This window comes from Homarus americanus, unplaced genomic scaffold, assembly GCF_018991925.1.
Source record: "Homarus americanus isolate GMGI-L3 unplaced genomic scaffold, GMGI_Hamer_2.0 scaffold3766, whole genome shotgun sequence".
Taxonomy (NCBI): domain Eukaryota; kingdom Metazoa; phylum Arthropoda; class Malacostraca; order Decapoda; family Nephropidae; genus Homarus; species Homarus americanus.
In genome coordinates, this window is record NW_024716718.1 from 143,906 (window position 1) to 159,893 (window position 15,988).

General features: G+C 44.8%; 1 protein-coding gene across 1 annotated transcript in view; it reads right to left on the reverse strand.

Moving 5' to 3' along the window:
- Positions 1-1,791: 1,791 nt before the first annotated feature.
- LOC121858497 (calcium-binding and coiled-coil domain-containing protein 2-like) overlaps positions 1,792-15,988 on the reverse strand; it is a 44,115-nt gene continuing 29,918 nt past the window's right edge. Inside the window, exons 2-4 of the mRNA XM_042354931.1 lie at positions 2,940-3,051; positions 2,328-2,349; positions 1,792-2,197 (exon numbers count right to left, since the gene is read on the reverse strand). Coding sequence (XP_042210865.1) covers positions 1,792-2,197; positions 2,328-2,349; positions 2,940-3,051 — 540 coding nt within the window. The remainder of the gene's footprint in view (positions 2,198-2,327; positions 2,350-2,939; positions 3,052-15,988) is intronic.

Below are 15,988 nucleotides of genomic sequence, written 5' to 3' on the forward strand. Positions count from 1 at the left end.
CCCATCTCTAACAAACACCACCATCACTATCTCCAACAACCACTCCCTTTTCACCAACAGTTACTACCACCATCACCTCCAACATACAGCAGCAGTGTCTGCGGCCTTGTAATGAAAGCTTAAAATCCTCTGACCTTCTGCCTGGTGAATTATTGAACGGCTTACCAATGGATGGGTCTCTCTCTCTCTCTCTCTCTCTCTCTCTCTCCTTTTCGTTTTTCACACAACGTGAGAAGAAAAAACAAACATATTTAGCGATTTTTTTTATCTTTTGGTAAGTTGTTCTAGCTGTGTTCAGTGACCCCAATTGTCCGCCTATACTGACACTACTGACGATGTTGAACACGCGAGGGAGAATATAGTCACTATGTTTTATCACCTCAATTTCCACTTTTGGTGACCTGACCTGACTCAAACCAAACCAGGCCCATAATGTTTGAACGCGTGTGAGGGATACTGCCCCCCCCCCCACTCCAATGAATGATTCACTTTTCATCCACACTTATTATTCTTATTATTATTATTATTATTATTAATTTTTCGCCTCATGTGGACGATGACTCAGGCCAGTTATTCTACCTGTATGGCCATTAAACTCCACCTGGTTTACCTGTGTGTATGCTGCAGGGGAGAAGAGGGAGGGGAGAGAAGGTCAGGGATGGAAGGTGATGAGGGGAGAGAGAAGAGGAGGGGAGAAAGGAGGGAGAGGAGGAAGGGGAGAGAGCAGAGGATGAGAGGGGGAGAGATGAGGGGCCCCCAGTTGGCAGGTGATAAAAGGAACATGAATGTCGGGATGGAACTGAGGAGGAAAATTAACTCCGTCAGTGAGTGAGCGAGTCAACCGAGGTAAAGTTGGGTCACGTTAGGATAGACTAAGAAAGTATAGAATTGGGTTGGGTTAGGTTAGGTTACATCATGCCACGTGCCTCTCTCTCTCTCTCTCTCCTGTAGTCTATCTTGCAAGAAAATATTCCATCACTCCCACCATCAGCCTGACCGAGCACCACACGGATGTAAATTTCAACCTGAATAAGAACGCAGGAGGAGGTGATGACGCCGCCGGTGAAGTAGAACATCAAGGGCAGTGAGGTTGGCACTGGAGGGGGGGGGGCACCTTCACCCCCCTCACGATAGAACACAAACGCCACACACTCCGGGGGTAAACAAAGGCAGAATATCACGACCACTGAATTCGTGCGGTATAGATTGTGGCGATACAATACTGAAGACCTGTCGTGTTTATAGTACCTGGACACGCGGATACCTGGACATGGGGACGCCTGGACATGGGGAGACACAGGGACATCCGACACACTCAAGGTATGGTGGGGAATAAAAACATAGCTACGTAACGGAGACGAAATAATTAAAAAAAAAGTTACGACACACCGACAGACAGACAGACAGACAGACAGACAGACACACAAAGCTCGATAATCGTCTCAGGTGATCCAAGAATGTGTTCTACTTAACCTTTAACACACCATCACACTTAACTCCTCTTAACACACCCTACAACACAACATCAACACCTAAACACACCCTACAACACCTAAACACACCCTACAACACACCCTACCTAAAGTGTGTTGGGCGGGATGTGGAAGGACAAGAACCAACAGGTATTCATCAATATGCCTCCCAACACACTCAGCGAGGTAAAATGAAGTCATCAATAGCCGTAATAAGAGATAAAGGAGGTCAACATAAGCACGCTCCTCCTCCCGGATCTTCCTCCTTCAAAGACGCTTCTCCTTCCTCCCTTTAAGATGGTTTTCCTCTTCCTCCTCCCTAGATGCCCTTTATTCTCCCCCAAGATGCCTTTTCCTCCTCCCAAGATGCCCTTTTTTCTCCTCCCAAGATGCCTTTTCCTCCTCCCAAGATGCCTTTTCCTCCTCCCAAGATGCCTTTTCCTCCTCCCAAGATGCCTTTTCCTCCTCCCAAGATGCCTTTTCCTCCTCCCAAGATGCCTTTTCCTCCTCCCAAGATGCCTTTTCCTCCTCCCAAGATGCCCTTTATTCTCCCCCAAGATGCCTTTTCCTCCTCCCAAGATGCCTTTTCCTCCTCCCAAGATGCCTTTTCCTCCTCCCAAGATGCCTTTTCCTCCTCCCAAGATGCCTTTTCCTCCTCCCAAGATGCCTTTTCCTCCTCCCAAGATGCCTCCTCCACACTTCGAGGAGCTGTACTAGGCACCTTACTGACACACAAATATGGCGATTATAAATGGGGTCAAAATGGTACGTTAGACTATACTGTGTTGATATTACTTACACACACACACACCAATGTCCACCCGCATACACATCCACACTCACATCCACACTCACTCACTTTTGGTCTTTAGGGCGGCTGTAAAGGGTAAGAAAAATAATATAAAATAAAACGCAAGAAAATGCATAGCAAACAGCACATGTTCGCCGGGTGTGGGTTTGGGTGTAGGTCAAGTGTGGGTGTGGGTGTGGGTTTGGCTGTAGGTCAAGTGTGGGTGTAGGTGTGGGTGTGGGTTTGGGTGTAGGTGTGGGTGTAGGGTTGGCTGTAGGTCAAGTGTAGGTGTGGGTGTGGGTGTGGGTTTGGGGTGTAGGTGTGGGTGTAGGGCTGGTTGGGGTCAAGTGTAGGTGTGGGTGTGGGGTGTAGGTGTGGGTGTAGGTGGGTGTAGGGTTGGTTGTGGTCAAGTGTAGGTGTGGGTGTGGGTGTAGGTGTAGGTGTAGGTGCGGGTGTAGGGTTGGTTGTAGGTCAAGTGTAGGTGTGGGTGGGTGTGGGTGTAGGTGTGGGGTTGGCTGTAGGTTGGCTGTAGGTGCGGGTGTAGGGGTTGGCTAGGTGTGGGTGTAGGGTTGGCTGTAGGTGCGGGGTGTAGGGGTTGGCTGTAGGTGCGGGTGTAGGGTTGGCTGTAGGTGCGGGTGTAGGGTTGGCTGTAGGTGCGGGTGTAGGGTTGGCTGTACGTGCGGGGCCAGGAACGGGGGCAGGAACGGGGCCGGGGCAGGAACGGGGCCGGGGCAGGAACGGGGCCGGGGCAGGAACGGGGCCGGGGGCAAGAACGGGGACAAATACCCTCTATAAATTCTGACAAAATGGAATACAAAATAAAACTTACAACTCCGGAGTGTGTAGGTGTAGTGGGGTGTAGTGGGGCAGGTGTAGTGGGGCAGGTGTAGTGGGGCAGGTGTAGTGGGGTATACATTTAGTGTGTAGTTATAGGGTGTCACTACAGGAAGCAGATGAACCAACATCAACGCGCCACTACAAGGTTAAGGAGTGCCAGACGCTGTTGGCTGCCCGTGGTGGTGGCACTGGTGGTGGTGGTGCAGTACACGATAACCTAACCCCACTTGCTGACAGCCCCCACGTACACACACTGACCAGAATATGTAAATGCTTCCAGTGTTAAAAAATTGTCCTCCTGGTGATGGGAATATATTTAAACGTTAGGTCCTTCATACAAGCTACCATTGAAAACAAAGAAACCAAGATGGCGTCATAATCCCACTAAGACTATACGAGTACTGAACTGTTTAACCCTGACTGAAAAACGGGATAAACAAAAATGGCGTCGGTATTACACTGAGACTCCAGCATGAGATAAGGATGTACCGTGGCGCTCGCCTATAGGATACTAGACGACTTATCCTACTAACACAGGATGTCAGGCAGGATATTTAATCTGCCCGGTGTTTCTCAGGATCGGGCTGGGACAGTATTTGAGTGGGCGTGGGTGGGGAGTGGGCGTGGGTTGGGTGCATGCATGGGTGGGCTGGAAGTAGGCGTGGGTGGGCTGGGACAATAATGAAGTATGCGTGGGTGGGATGGGGAGTGGGTGGGATGGGGAGTGGGTGGGATGGGGAGTGGGTGGGATGGGGAGTGGGTGGGGGTTAGGTGTGGACGTGGGTGGTCTGGGAATCAGCTAGGACAGTGCTGGGAAAACCTAAGATGGAGCTGAGAGAGTACAAAGGTGAGAGCAGTGTGAGAGGGGCCCCAGCTGCCCTCCCTGACGTCAGACATGTGAGAAGCTCCCACCAGTTATCTTCTGTGGAAACTTCTTCACACTCCCTACCTCCCTCACCATCAATCACTGTGACCTCCCCATCACTCACTGTCACCTCCCCATCCCCTACTGTCATCTCCGTTCCTTACTGTCACCTCTCCCTCCCTCACTGTCACCTCTCCCTCCCTCACTGTCACCTCTCCCTCCCTCACTCACCTCTCCCTCCCTCCTCCTCCCTCCTCCCATCCCTCACTGTCACCTCCCATCCTCATTGTCACCTCCCATCCTCATTGTCACCTCCCCCATCTCTCACTGTCACCTCCCATCCCTCACTGTCACCAACCTCCCTCCCTCCCTATCCCCACTGTCATCTCCGTCCCTCACTGTCATCTCCGTCCCTCACTGTCACCTCCGTCCCTCACTTCCTCCGCATCCCTTACTGTCATCTCCGTCCCTCATTGTCACCTCCCCCATCCTCACTGTCACCTCCCTCCCTCCCTCACTGTCACTCCCCATCCCTCACTGTCACCACCCTCCCACCCTCACCTAGAATGTACGTGTTCTCCTTTCAGTACACACACATACCTACTGACACCCCCCCCATCCCCCACCGAGGCGTGAATTTGTTTAGGTGCAGAAGCTGTCGCAAACGACCGGTATGACCCAGTGTCAAGGAATAATCCGAGAAACCGGACAACTCGCCAACTGCACTGGCTAACCATTACTCCAGAACATCGATCGGCAAATCGATTAACATCCAGGTCCCCAATTACTGGTGGGTAGACAGAGGCAAATGGCGTATAAAAACTTGCCCATAATTTCACCCAGCCCGGTGCTCGAACCCGGGTCCATTCGCTTGCGAGGCAGACACACCTACCTGGCAAACCTTACACACACACACACACACACACACACACACACACACACACACACATATATATAAAGAGGACAAAAAGCCAGACCCGGAACTGCCTTATTTCTAAAGGTCACTCAGCCACTGTCCAGCATACACTGACCACTGAACATATTTTCCAGATTTAAGTCGTCCACAGAAAAGGTTAATGGAAACAGACGCTAAGGTCCCCATTACCTTAAGTGTATTTAATGGTGCTCCAATTTTCCACTCACCATTTACAGTTAACTGTCTAATTTACTTATAAGACACTGCCTATTACTGAAAGAACGTTGCCTTTTACACACAGATCACTTACCCATTTACAAGCCATACACTCACCACCACCACAACAACCACCATCAACATTAAGAGAAAAAAAAACTCTCCTAAATATCATCACCTCAGAGTCTTTCATCTGAAGATTAAGCACCCTAACCCTAATCTAACGCTAATCTAACCAAACCTAACATAACTTACTTTCTATGCTGGACCTGCTGAGGTTATTTACATCAACGACATTTAAAGGGTAAATATTCTAAGTTGACCTTCTGCCATATTACCCAAACCTCTGTGTATGTGTGTATGTATGTATGTATGTATGTATGTATGTATGTATGAATGAAGTTGTGTATGGTACAGTATGTATGTATGAAGTTGTGTATGGTACAGTATCTATCTATGTATGTATGTGTGTGTATACTTATAACACTACACAATTCAATACATGGTTTACAACGCATCAAAAAGTCGACGCTTCAAATTTGCCTCACCACAGTGCTACACACGAACTACAACTTAGCTAGAAGTCCTTTATTTACTCATCATCTCTGCGAAATCTGACCCCCTCCCCCCCCCATCACGAAATCTGGCCCCCCTCCCCCCATCACGAAATCTGACCCCCTCATCCCCCCTCTCACGAAATCTGAGCCTCCTCTCACCAAGAAATCTGAACCCCCTCTCACCACTATAACCCCTCAAATCCTAACACACCTGTACAGAGAGTATACCTGTGATGATAAATTACGTCTCCTATTGAAACTATGTAAAGTATATAGTCATTAGGTGCCCTTTCAAAACCACGTCATGATCACTCCCAAGGTTTTATCCACGTCGTTTCCTTTATAAACTATATTGTCCCGTTTCAGTTTAATCTAAGGTACAGTAACTATAAAAAAAAAACTATACAAAATTGTGTTGAGAAAATATGACAATGGACGAAGTATTTTGACAACAGTAGCCCTTAGTAGCATTCATTGTGAAATTCATCGATTACACCCCAAGTAGCGATAGTTTCTTGAGTGTCTGTACTTAGTGGGGTATTTTTTTTATACTTATTTGTCTCTTTTAAAGTAACAGGTAGACTTGGATTCTCAATATGACGTAAATAGATTTCTTTCTCAATGCCAGATTCGATATAAACAAAATGGCAGCAAATACGAAGAATGACAAACATTATCGTAGGGTGGGGGTGTGGGTGGGTGTGGGTGTGTGGGTGGGTGTGGGTGTGTGGGTGGGCGTGTGCGTGTGGGTGGGCGTGTGCGTGTTGGTGGGCGTGTGCGTGTTGGTGGGCGTGTGCGTGTTGGTGGGCGTGTGCGTGTTGGTGGGCGTGTCCTCTCTTTAAATTACGACAGAATAATTAACGTAAGGTGGGACTTTAAGAATCCGACTGACACAGACATAGAGATAGGTTAACGATAAAATAATACCTGCAACAATTACTGGGACAGAAGAAGGAGTATAGTTGAGGTAGTGACTTGGTATAATTTAGACAACATTTTTTTTGCTATTTAAGTTTGTGAATTGTTTATGGGGTTCGGTTCAGTTCAGTTCAGTTCAGTTCAGTGTGTGTGTGTGTGTGTGTGTAATTAAAATATTTATATAGTGAGTCCTGGGCCTAAAAAAAAAATAAATCTACCCTTGAACTTAAAACAAATAAAAAAATTAGGTGTAAATTTTTTCCTACACAGTTAATCCAACATCACCATGACTTTTAGGCGCACGCGCACACACACACACACACACACTACTGTAAAAACCCACCTTAATAATAGCAGAGGAGAAAAATTTAACATAGGAGCCTCAGGAAATTACTGATAATGCCATTACAAACGTAGCATCACGTGAAGATTAAGCAGCCGAGTATACTTAACCTGAAGATTAAGCAACCAAGCTTATTTTACATGAAGATTAGGCACCCCAGTTTATTTTACATGAAGATTAGGCACCCCAGCTTATTTCACCCCCAAATTAGGCATCCCACACACACAAAACAAAAACAACGAACAAAAACAACTCACTCTTGCGGAAAAGAAATCACTTAATATTTCACAACTCAAACAGAAATAATGTCTCATGATATTTGCACCTAACAGTTCTTGCCATGACTGACCAGAATTCCCTCCTCACCCCCCCCATTATTTTTTCCCTCCTTCTTGACCAGGTGTTGCAAGATGGCGGTGTGTCGAGAGGTGTGCTGGGTAGGGGGCTGCTACTGATGTGTAACCCCGAGTAGAAGGTCGACTTAAAATGCGTAGTTAGGAAGGGGGGTTCTTTTTAGAATGGCTGATGTGTACTGCTGGGTTTGAAAGGTCGACTTAAAATGCGTAGTTAGGAAGGGGGGTTCTTTTTAGAATGGCTGATGTGTACTGCTGGGTTTGAAAGGTCGACTTAAAATGCGTAGTTAGAAATGAAGGACATTGTTACGCTTTGAGATACGTATAGTAAATTAGGTTGATGCGTAGTTATTATTGACTAAAAATGCGTAGTTAGGATGCGTGTACTTACCCATTTAAGGAAAAATCTATCTTCCTACCTCGTTATTGATTCGTCTTACGGTAATATTATCCTTTGGTCTTTCATGCCTACTGTTGATAATTATTAAATGTTGTTGGGGATGTGGAAGACTGCTGTGTCACGCTGATGGAAGGTCGACTTGATAATGCGATGTTACGGTGAATTTCCCTTCATTTTTTTTTCTCAATCTAGTTGTGAACTCTCAAGGTGTGCTAATTCAATGTCGCCTTCTCCTCCTCTTCCTCCTCTTTTCTCCTCCTCCTCCTTACTAGAGGGTATGTGCACTGTTACATCATATTGACTGCAACCTGACCGTATAATAGAAGCTTGACTTGTGTGTGTGTGTGTGTGTGTGTGTGTAACTTTGAAACGAATATTAACTTTCACATTTAAATAGTAAACTTCACACTTAAACCAACTTTCATACTCGGGATTGTCCTCAGTAAATAATAAAGCGTCTCACACTTACCACTACCGTCTACTGCAAGATGATTCTGATTACTAGGATAGATAGATAGATAGATACAGTCAGAGAGAGAGAGAGAGAGAGAGAGAGAGAGAGAGAGAGAGAGAGAGACCTGGTGAACTTCAGGCAAGTAATAAAAATATCCTACCTGCATACCGTAAAGGGGGGAGTAAGGGTGACTCAGGTAAGGTTTAGGTAGAAAGTGAGGGGTGATCAGGTAAGGTGAGGAAAACGGTGGGGTGGGGTGGGCAGGTAATGGAGGGGAGGGAGGGAGGGGGACGAACCCTTAGGCACAGTACCAAGGCGGGCGAGATTGCAGGTCTGGGGTGGGGAGGGGAGGGGTGGGGGAGGGGAGGGTGGGGGAGGGGGAGGGTGAGGAGGGGGGAGTGGTGGGGAGGGGGAGGGGAGGTGGGGGACGGGAGGGGAGCGGTGGGGGGGAGGAGGGATGGTGGAAGGCGACGAGAGAGTGAAGGGGATCATATCAACAGATAGCCCCCCCAGCCAGCGCTTATAGCTATCAACAAAAAACATCACCTGCGCCACCTTTCACATTCTCAAATAGACTAGGAAAAAAACGTACAAGCTACTTAATAATCACACACACATATATATATATATATATATATATATATATATATATATATATATATATATATATATATAGTATATATATATATATATTTCTGCATTGCGTACAAATCGTATACTGTATAAGGAATAATTCTTTTCTAACTTCTGGTCGGTGAAGAACAAAAACAATGACATTCAGAATGATGTAAATAACAAAGACACACGTAAACAATAACAAACAGCCGCCACACCTTGATGAATCAATAAGTAAATGAAAAAATAAAAATAAAACAAAACGAGAAAAATAATAATTGACACCAAAATAAAAAATAAACAATTCAATGACAAAAAAATACACCAAAAATACAAATAACACACACACCACGGGGATACACAGTCAAACCCAACAGAAAGCACTGGTGATGACCTGAGTCTAGAGTCGGGGTGTAAGAACTCACTAGCACCCAAAGCAGTGAAGCGGCACAAGGAGTGTTAGCGAGGCAAAGGTTAAGTGAGTGTTAAAGGGAGTATAAAGGGTTAAGTGAGTGTTAAAGGGAGTATAAAGGGTTAAGGGAGTGTTAAAGGGTGTATAAAGGGTTAAGGGAGTGTTAAAGGGAGTATAAAGGGTTAAGGGAGTGTTAAAGGGAGTATAAAGGGTTAAGGGAGTGTTAAAGGGAGGATAAAGGGTTAAGGGAGTGTTAAAGGGAGGATAAAGGGTTAAGGAAGTGTTAAAGGGAGGAAAAACGGTTAAGAAAGGGTTAAAGGGTTAAGGAAGTGTTAAAGGGAGGATAAGGGGTTAAGGAAGGGTTAAAGCGAGGATATAGGAATAAGGGAGTGATAATAAAGGGGAAGGTAAAGAGCTAAGCGAATGTTAAAGGGAAGGATAAAGGGATAAAGGGGCTCTCATAAGAAAGATAAGGCGGATATAGACTTGGATAAGAGGCTTCACACTATCACTGAAACCCAGTCGTATAAAAAACAGGCCCAAATGAACCTTGCAACTCACTCTTGTTTTATTTATATTTTGTTACGACACATATATGGCGTCACCTGTCCTAAGGGTGGAAGGGGTGTGGTGGGGGGTGTGGTGGGGGTGTGGTGGTGGGGGGTGTGTGGTGTGGGGTGTGGTGGTGGGGGTGGGCGGTGGTGGGATGTGGTGGGGGTGTGGGTGGTGGGGGTGGGTGGGGTGGTGGGGGTGTGGTGGGGGTGTCAGGATGGGTGGGGGTGGTGGGGGGTGTGTTGTGGTGGGTGTGGTGGGGGTGGTGGTGGGGGGTGGTAGTGGGGGGTGGGTGGTGGGGGGTGCTGTGGTGGGGGTATGTGCGGGGGGTGTGGTGGGGGGGAAATGACCAAGAAAATCGTAAGACGCTCTGATTATGTGGGTCTTTCCATCCCCTGACTCACTAACCTGGGAGAGGGACGGGGGATAGGGAAGAGAGGGAATGGAGAAGGGTAGGGAAAGGGGGCGGGAGCTACTACAAAAAATGCCTCCTCCTACCCTCCCTCCCTCAGCCTTGGTTTTGAAACGGCAAATGTGAAGTTAGTTACTAGGTTTGATGATTATAACGGGCGCGCGCACACACACACACACACACACACACACACACACCAATAACAACTGGAGGTAAGATACGAGTATTTTATAATTATTTGTTTATAAATATGGAGGAGTTTTTTTGTTTGAACCAGTTGGGGGGTGGGGGGAGAGGGGGGGAGGATAAGGAGGAAGGGTGAGGAAGAGAACGAGATTGAAGGAGGAGGAGGAGGAGGAGAAGGGGAGGAGAAGAATGAGATGGGGGGAGGAGTAGAAGCGAGAAAGGAGGAGGACGATGATGGAGGAGGAAAAGAAGAGAGGAGAAGATGATGATGATGATGGAGGAGGAGGAGATGGTAAGAGGGTTGGTTACTTACAGTATACATCTCAGAGTAACCAGTGTACTGTTCCTTTAACCTGGGTAGCCTACTGGTCTTCCGGAATGTCTGTGTGAGTGTCAGTGCAACAAGTAAAACAAACAAAACCCCACAACAACAACAACCACAATAACAACAACAACCACCACCACAATAACAACAACAACAACAACCACCACAATAATAACAACAACAACAACAACCACAATAACAACCACAACAACAACCACCACCACAATAACAACAACAACAACAACCACAATAATAACAACAACCCCAACAACAACCACAATAACAACAACCACAATAACAACAACCACAACAACCACAATAACACCACAATAACAACAACAACCACAATAACAACCACAATAACAACAACCACAATAACAACAACAACCACAATAATAACAACAAAAACAATAACCACCACAATAACAACCACAACCATAATAATAACAACCACAATAACAACAACCCGAAGACCGATGAATATTAAGATGACCGCGACGCATTTCAGACCAAAGTGTACCAGCAAAATAATAACAACAATAATAACAATAAAAATAATAATAACAATAATAATAACGACGATAATGACGATGATAATGACGACGACGATGGTGATGATGAATAACGATGATAATAACCTAACCAAGCCTCATGTCAGGTGTAGTATCACATTAACGACTCCATTTGTCTTTCTTGTTCACCTGTTCGACCTATCACGATCCCTCATTCTCTTTTTCATTTATTTACGTTTTTTCTTCTTCTTCTTCTTCTTCTTCTTTCAATTACTGTAATATGATCGTGCAATTATTTTCCCCTTTATAACTAACTCTCACTTATACTGCGATACCATATACGGTGGGTGAGTGAGTGAGTGAGTGAGGTTCTGTTTATATGTATGTAATTTCCTCGTAATGAGTACGTGCGTGTATGCGACTGAATAAAACAAGAACACACCAAACTTCCAAAAACAAACAAATACAAACAAAAACATACAAATAAAAAAAAAAAATAAAAAATTCACAGACATTCCCAAACAAGACAACGGGCCAACAGCAAAAAAAAAAAAATAGTATAAGCGACCAAACACACAAGTCAGGGCAACGAGACTGAAATATTATTATTAATCCCAACCGAAGCCAGAATGAAACACTCCAATGCACACTAGCTCATTTTTTCCCTCTCCTTCCATCCTGTAAAAAAAAAAATGTCACGACTAGAGTGTAAACTGTAATAGAATTCAATTACGATGGATTTTGTTCAGGAATTAAACGATAACTTCCTTCAAGGTATCGTGGTAGTCAAGAATTAACCGATAACTTCCCTCAAAGGTATCATGGTAGTCAAGAATTAAACAACCGATAACTCGAGCAGATTATATCGGTACGGAAGTGAAATGGCGTTACGAAATCGGGAGTTACGAAATCGGTACACTTCATAACTTATGGTGGGGGAGGGTGGGGTGGGGGTGTTGAGACGACTAATATCTTCTCAGTTATCGGTGTTTCAACCTTATCGCCCGTAACCTGCCGATGTCGTAACGATAACCACTTATTATGGCATGTGTATAACGCACCGATGCCGTAATGATAACCTTCTCGTACGGTTAACGACATCGGGAACATTAACGACTTTTGGGGGTATTTAACCTAACCCTAACCTAAACTTAACCAAGGCAGACACAAACTTAACCTAACCAAACTAAACGGTAACCACTTATTATGGCATGTGTATAACGCACCGATGCCGTAATGATAACCTTCTCGTACGGTTAACGACATCGGGAACATTAACGACTTTTGGGGGTATTTAACCTAACCCTAACCTAAACTTAACCAAGGCAGACACAAACTTAACCTAACCAAACTAAACGGTAACCTAACTTAACACTAACCCAATCTCGACAACCAATTAAAAAAATTCGTAAAGATAAAGGTAAAATTAACGATTCCTAACCTAACCAAACCGAGACCTGTTCCGATATCTTTAAAGTTCACCACCGCTTGATTACACTTGAGGGCTTTCTTAGTAAGAGAGTGAAGTGTGTGTGTGTGTGTGTGTGTGTGTGTGTGTGTGCATCATGATAAAAGCTGAAAGTGGATGAAAATGTGAACAGCTTTTCCCTCTCCGTGTCCAGTTCTGCATTACTTTTTTTAACTTATTCAACTATCTCATGCAGGCGCAGAGAGAAAGAGAGAGAGAGAGAGAGAGAGAGAGAGAGAGAGAGAGAGAGAGAGAGAGCCTTATCTAACTCTCTCTCTCTACACAAAATTCATTCTCAACTCCTCAATTCTTCGCTCTCCTTCACTTTCCACCTCATCCTAAAATGTAGGTAGGTAGAATAAGTAGATAAACTGTAGAGGTACAAAGGTTAAGTAGTTATGTAGGTAGATAGCAAGGTAATCTCTCTGCTTCTACGTCTCTAACACTGAGGTAGGTTAGGTGGGTAGATGTATAGGAATTCTAAAACATGTGGCCGCTTAAACACGCCTGAGACAACAAATGCCGAGTCATCATGAGTCAGCAAAGCAAACTTCACTCGGCGAATTTTAAGTTTGTTTTACCAATTGAACTACGTCAGTGTGTGTGTGTGTGTGTGGGGGGTCAGAGTGTGTGTGTGTGTGTGGGGGCCAGAGTGTGTGTGTGTGTGTGGGGGCCAGAGGTGTGTGTGTGTGTGTGTGTGTGTGGGGGTCAGAGGTGTGTGTGTGTGTGTGGGGGGGGGCCAGAGGTGTGTGTGTGTGTGTGTGGGCTGTGTGTGTGTGTGTGTGTGTGTGTCTGTGTGTGTGTGTGTGTGTCTGTGTGTGTGTGTGTGTGTGTGTCTGTGTGTGCGTGTGAGGGTCTGTGTGTGCGTGTGAGGGTCTGTGTGTGCGTGTGAGGGCTGTGTGTTTGTGTGTGTGTGTGTGTGTGGGTCATGTGTGGGCCGTGTGTGTGTGTGTGGGCCAGTGTGTGTGTGTGTGGGGTCAGTGTGTGTGTGTGTGTGGGTCATGTGTGTGTGTGTGGGTCAGTGTGTATGTGTGTGGGGTCAGTGTGTGTGTGTGTGTGTGTGTGTCAGTGTGTGTGCATGTGTGTGTGTGTGTACGTGTGTGTGTACGTGTGTGTGTGTGTGTACGTGTGTGCGTGCAGTAGGGAGGTGTGTGCGTGTGGCAGTACCTGGTGTATCAAGGATGAAGTGCACATTACTCATAAATAATGACCCGCGAAGGCTCCTAAATAATAGTTCTCCTTCAATAGCTCGACACACACACACACACACACACACACACAAAAAAATGTTCCTACGATAAATTTCACTCCTAAAACTTGACACATTTTAGGGATACGTTTAAACGCTCCATAACCACTCCCAGGTAAAATTTCCCTTTAAACTAGAGAAGTGAGAACTCATTATACTAGATAGCTTAAGACGGTGATTTAACGGCGGCGGTCAAAATGGCGACGAATTGGTACCGAGACTTTACTACTACTACCACCAATAATAGTAATAATAATAAATAATTGATCATCACAATAAAACCTGAAATAATCGATTACTCTCGTTTATAGGTTACAGCCCCCATTTCCTCTCCCCCTTCCCCATAACCTCCTTCCTCCCACCCTCCCATTCCCCTACCTTGTCCCCTACTCCCTCTCCCAATAACCTCCTTCTACCCTCTCCACATGCCCTACCCCCATACCTCCATCAAGCCTTCCTCCTCCATCATAGCCCTCCTCCTCCATCATAGCCTCCTCCCTCCATCATACCCTCCTCCCCCCTCCGTCATACCCTCCTCCCCTTCAAATAAAAAATAATAATCATACCGAATCACGAAATCAGATCAAGTTCCGCCTCGTCCGAATCCGTTCACTTCGTCTAAAAAAAATATTCCACTATCATCAGCTGTTTTGCACGTCACATGAACCCGGATGTTCAAAGGTTCGTACGCTAAATCTCCCCCCCCCCCAGCAACGAGGTAGCTAGAGTGCTGAGAACACGTCTAACTGGTCTATTTTACCTACGATGCTGAGACAGACACTAACTGGTTGACTGAGATTAGAGAACTCACTTCTGATTGACTGGTAAATAGCTACACGACGGACTGGCTGGCTGGCTGAAAAACAAAATTGATGACACGCAGACTTGACTGGAACAAATTGATTGGTAGACTGTAAAAAAAAACAAAAACAAAAAAACGACTTCCTGAAAACAGACAAAATAACTCACTAATTGAATGGTTGAGTATAGCTGACTGACTGACTTTACAACTGACTGACTGAACAACTATCTGACTGACCGACTGAAGAACTGACCGACTTTACCTCTAAAAAAAATCATCTTTCCATCTTACAGTTTAGTGTTTCTTTATTTCACTAGTTTGGTCAAGCAATTCACTTGTTTGCATTTTACTCTCATATTAAAATCATTGTTTACAAGGTCCATAAACAATTACTTGTATATTATTATTATTATTGTTTGTATTATTCTAAGTCTTTTTCTTATTGTTTGCATTATTCGTCTGTATATCGTTTCCATGTTTAGTTTGCCTCCCTTTATCACAATATTTATTCCTCTGTATCGCTTTTGTACTGTTTTTATTCTATGCATAATTGATAAACTTTATATATAAATATCTCACTATTATTTATTTAATTTTTAGTTTGAGATTTTTGTCCCCAACTTTTTTTTCACCTTTTTCCCACTGATTTTATTTTTTTTATTTTTTTTTATTTTTTACTTTTATTTATATACTTTTTGCTGTATGTTTGACTTTAATATTTCAACTCTTTTTCTCTAGTTTGAAAGGACTTTTTTTTTATTCAGTCTTATGTAAATGATTGACCTTATGATATTTTCACTCGAAGGCCTGAGAGAGAGAGAGAAAAAAAATCCTTTGAGTATTTTTTTAATTTGAATTTAATCGCTTGACATTTAGACTTGTAATTATTTACGTCGGAAAAAATAAAACAAAATACACACGACTCTTTTTCCACCTTCCTCTTCCCTCCAGTACCGCCACTACACCTGCAGTTACGCATACAGGTGTTGTGGGAGAGGGGGAAGAGCCGACCCCTCTCCCCCTCACCACATTTTAACACTCCAGGGTCACGAACTGATGAGAGAGAGAGAGAGAGAGAGAGAAAGAGAGAGAAAGAGAGAAAGAGAGAGAGAGAGAGAGAGAGAGAGAGAGAGAGAGAGAGAGAGAGCAATACATCTATCCCCCATACACCTCAACAACCTTCCCCCCCACCCCACATTACCATCTATTTAGTCATTTCAGGCATCTAATCACCTAACTCAACTCCACAAACTACCCCAATCAAATGGCTGAATTCCTACTGCCTACCAATCAAAATCTCCCCCAATCAGATGAACTCAACCCACCTCTTCCCT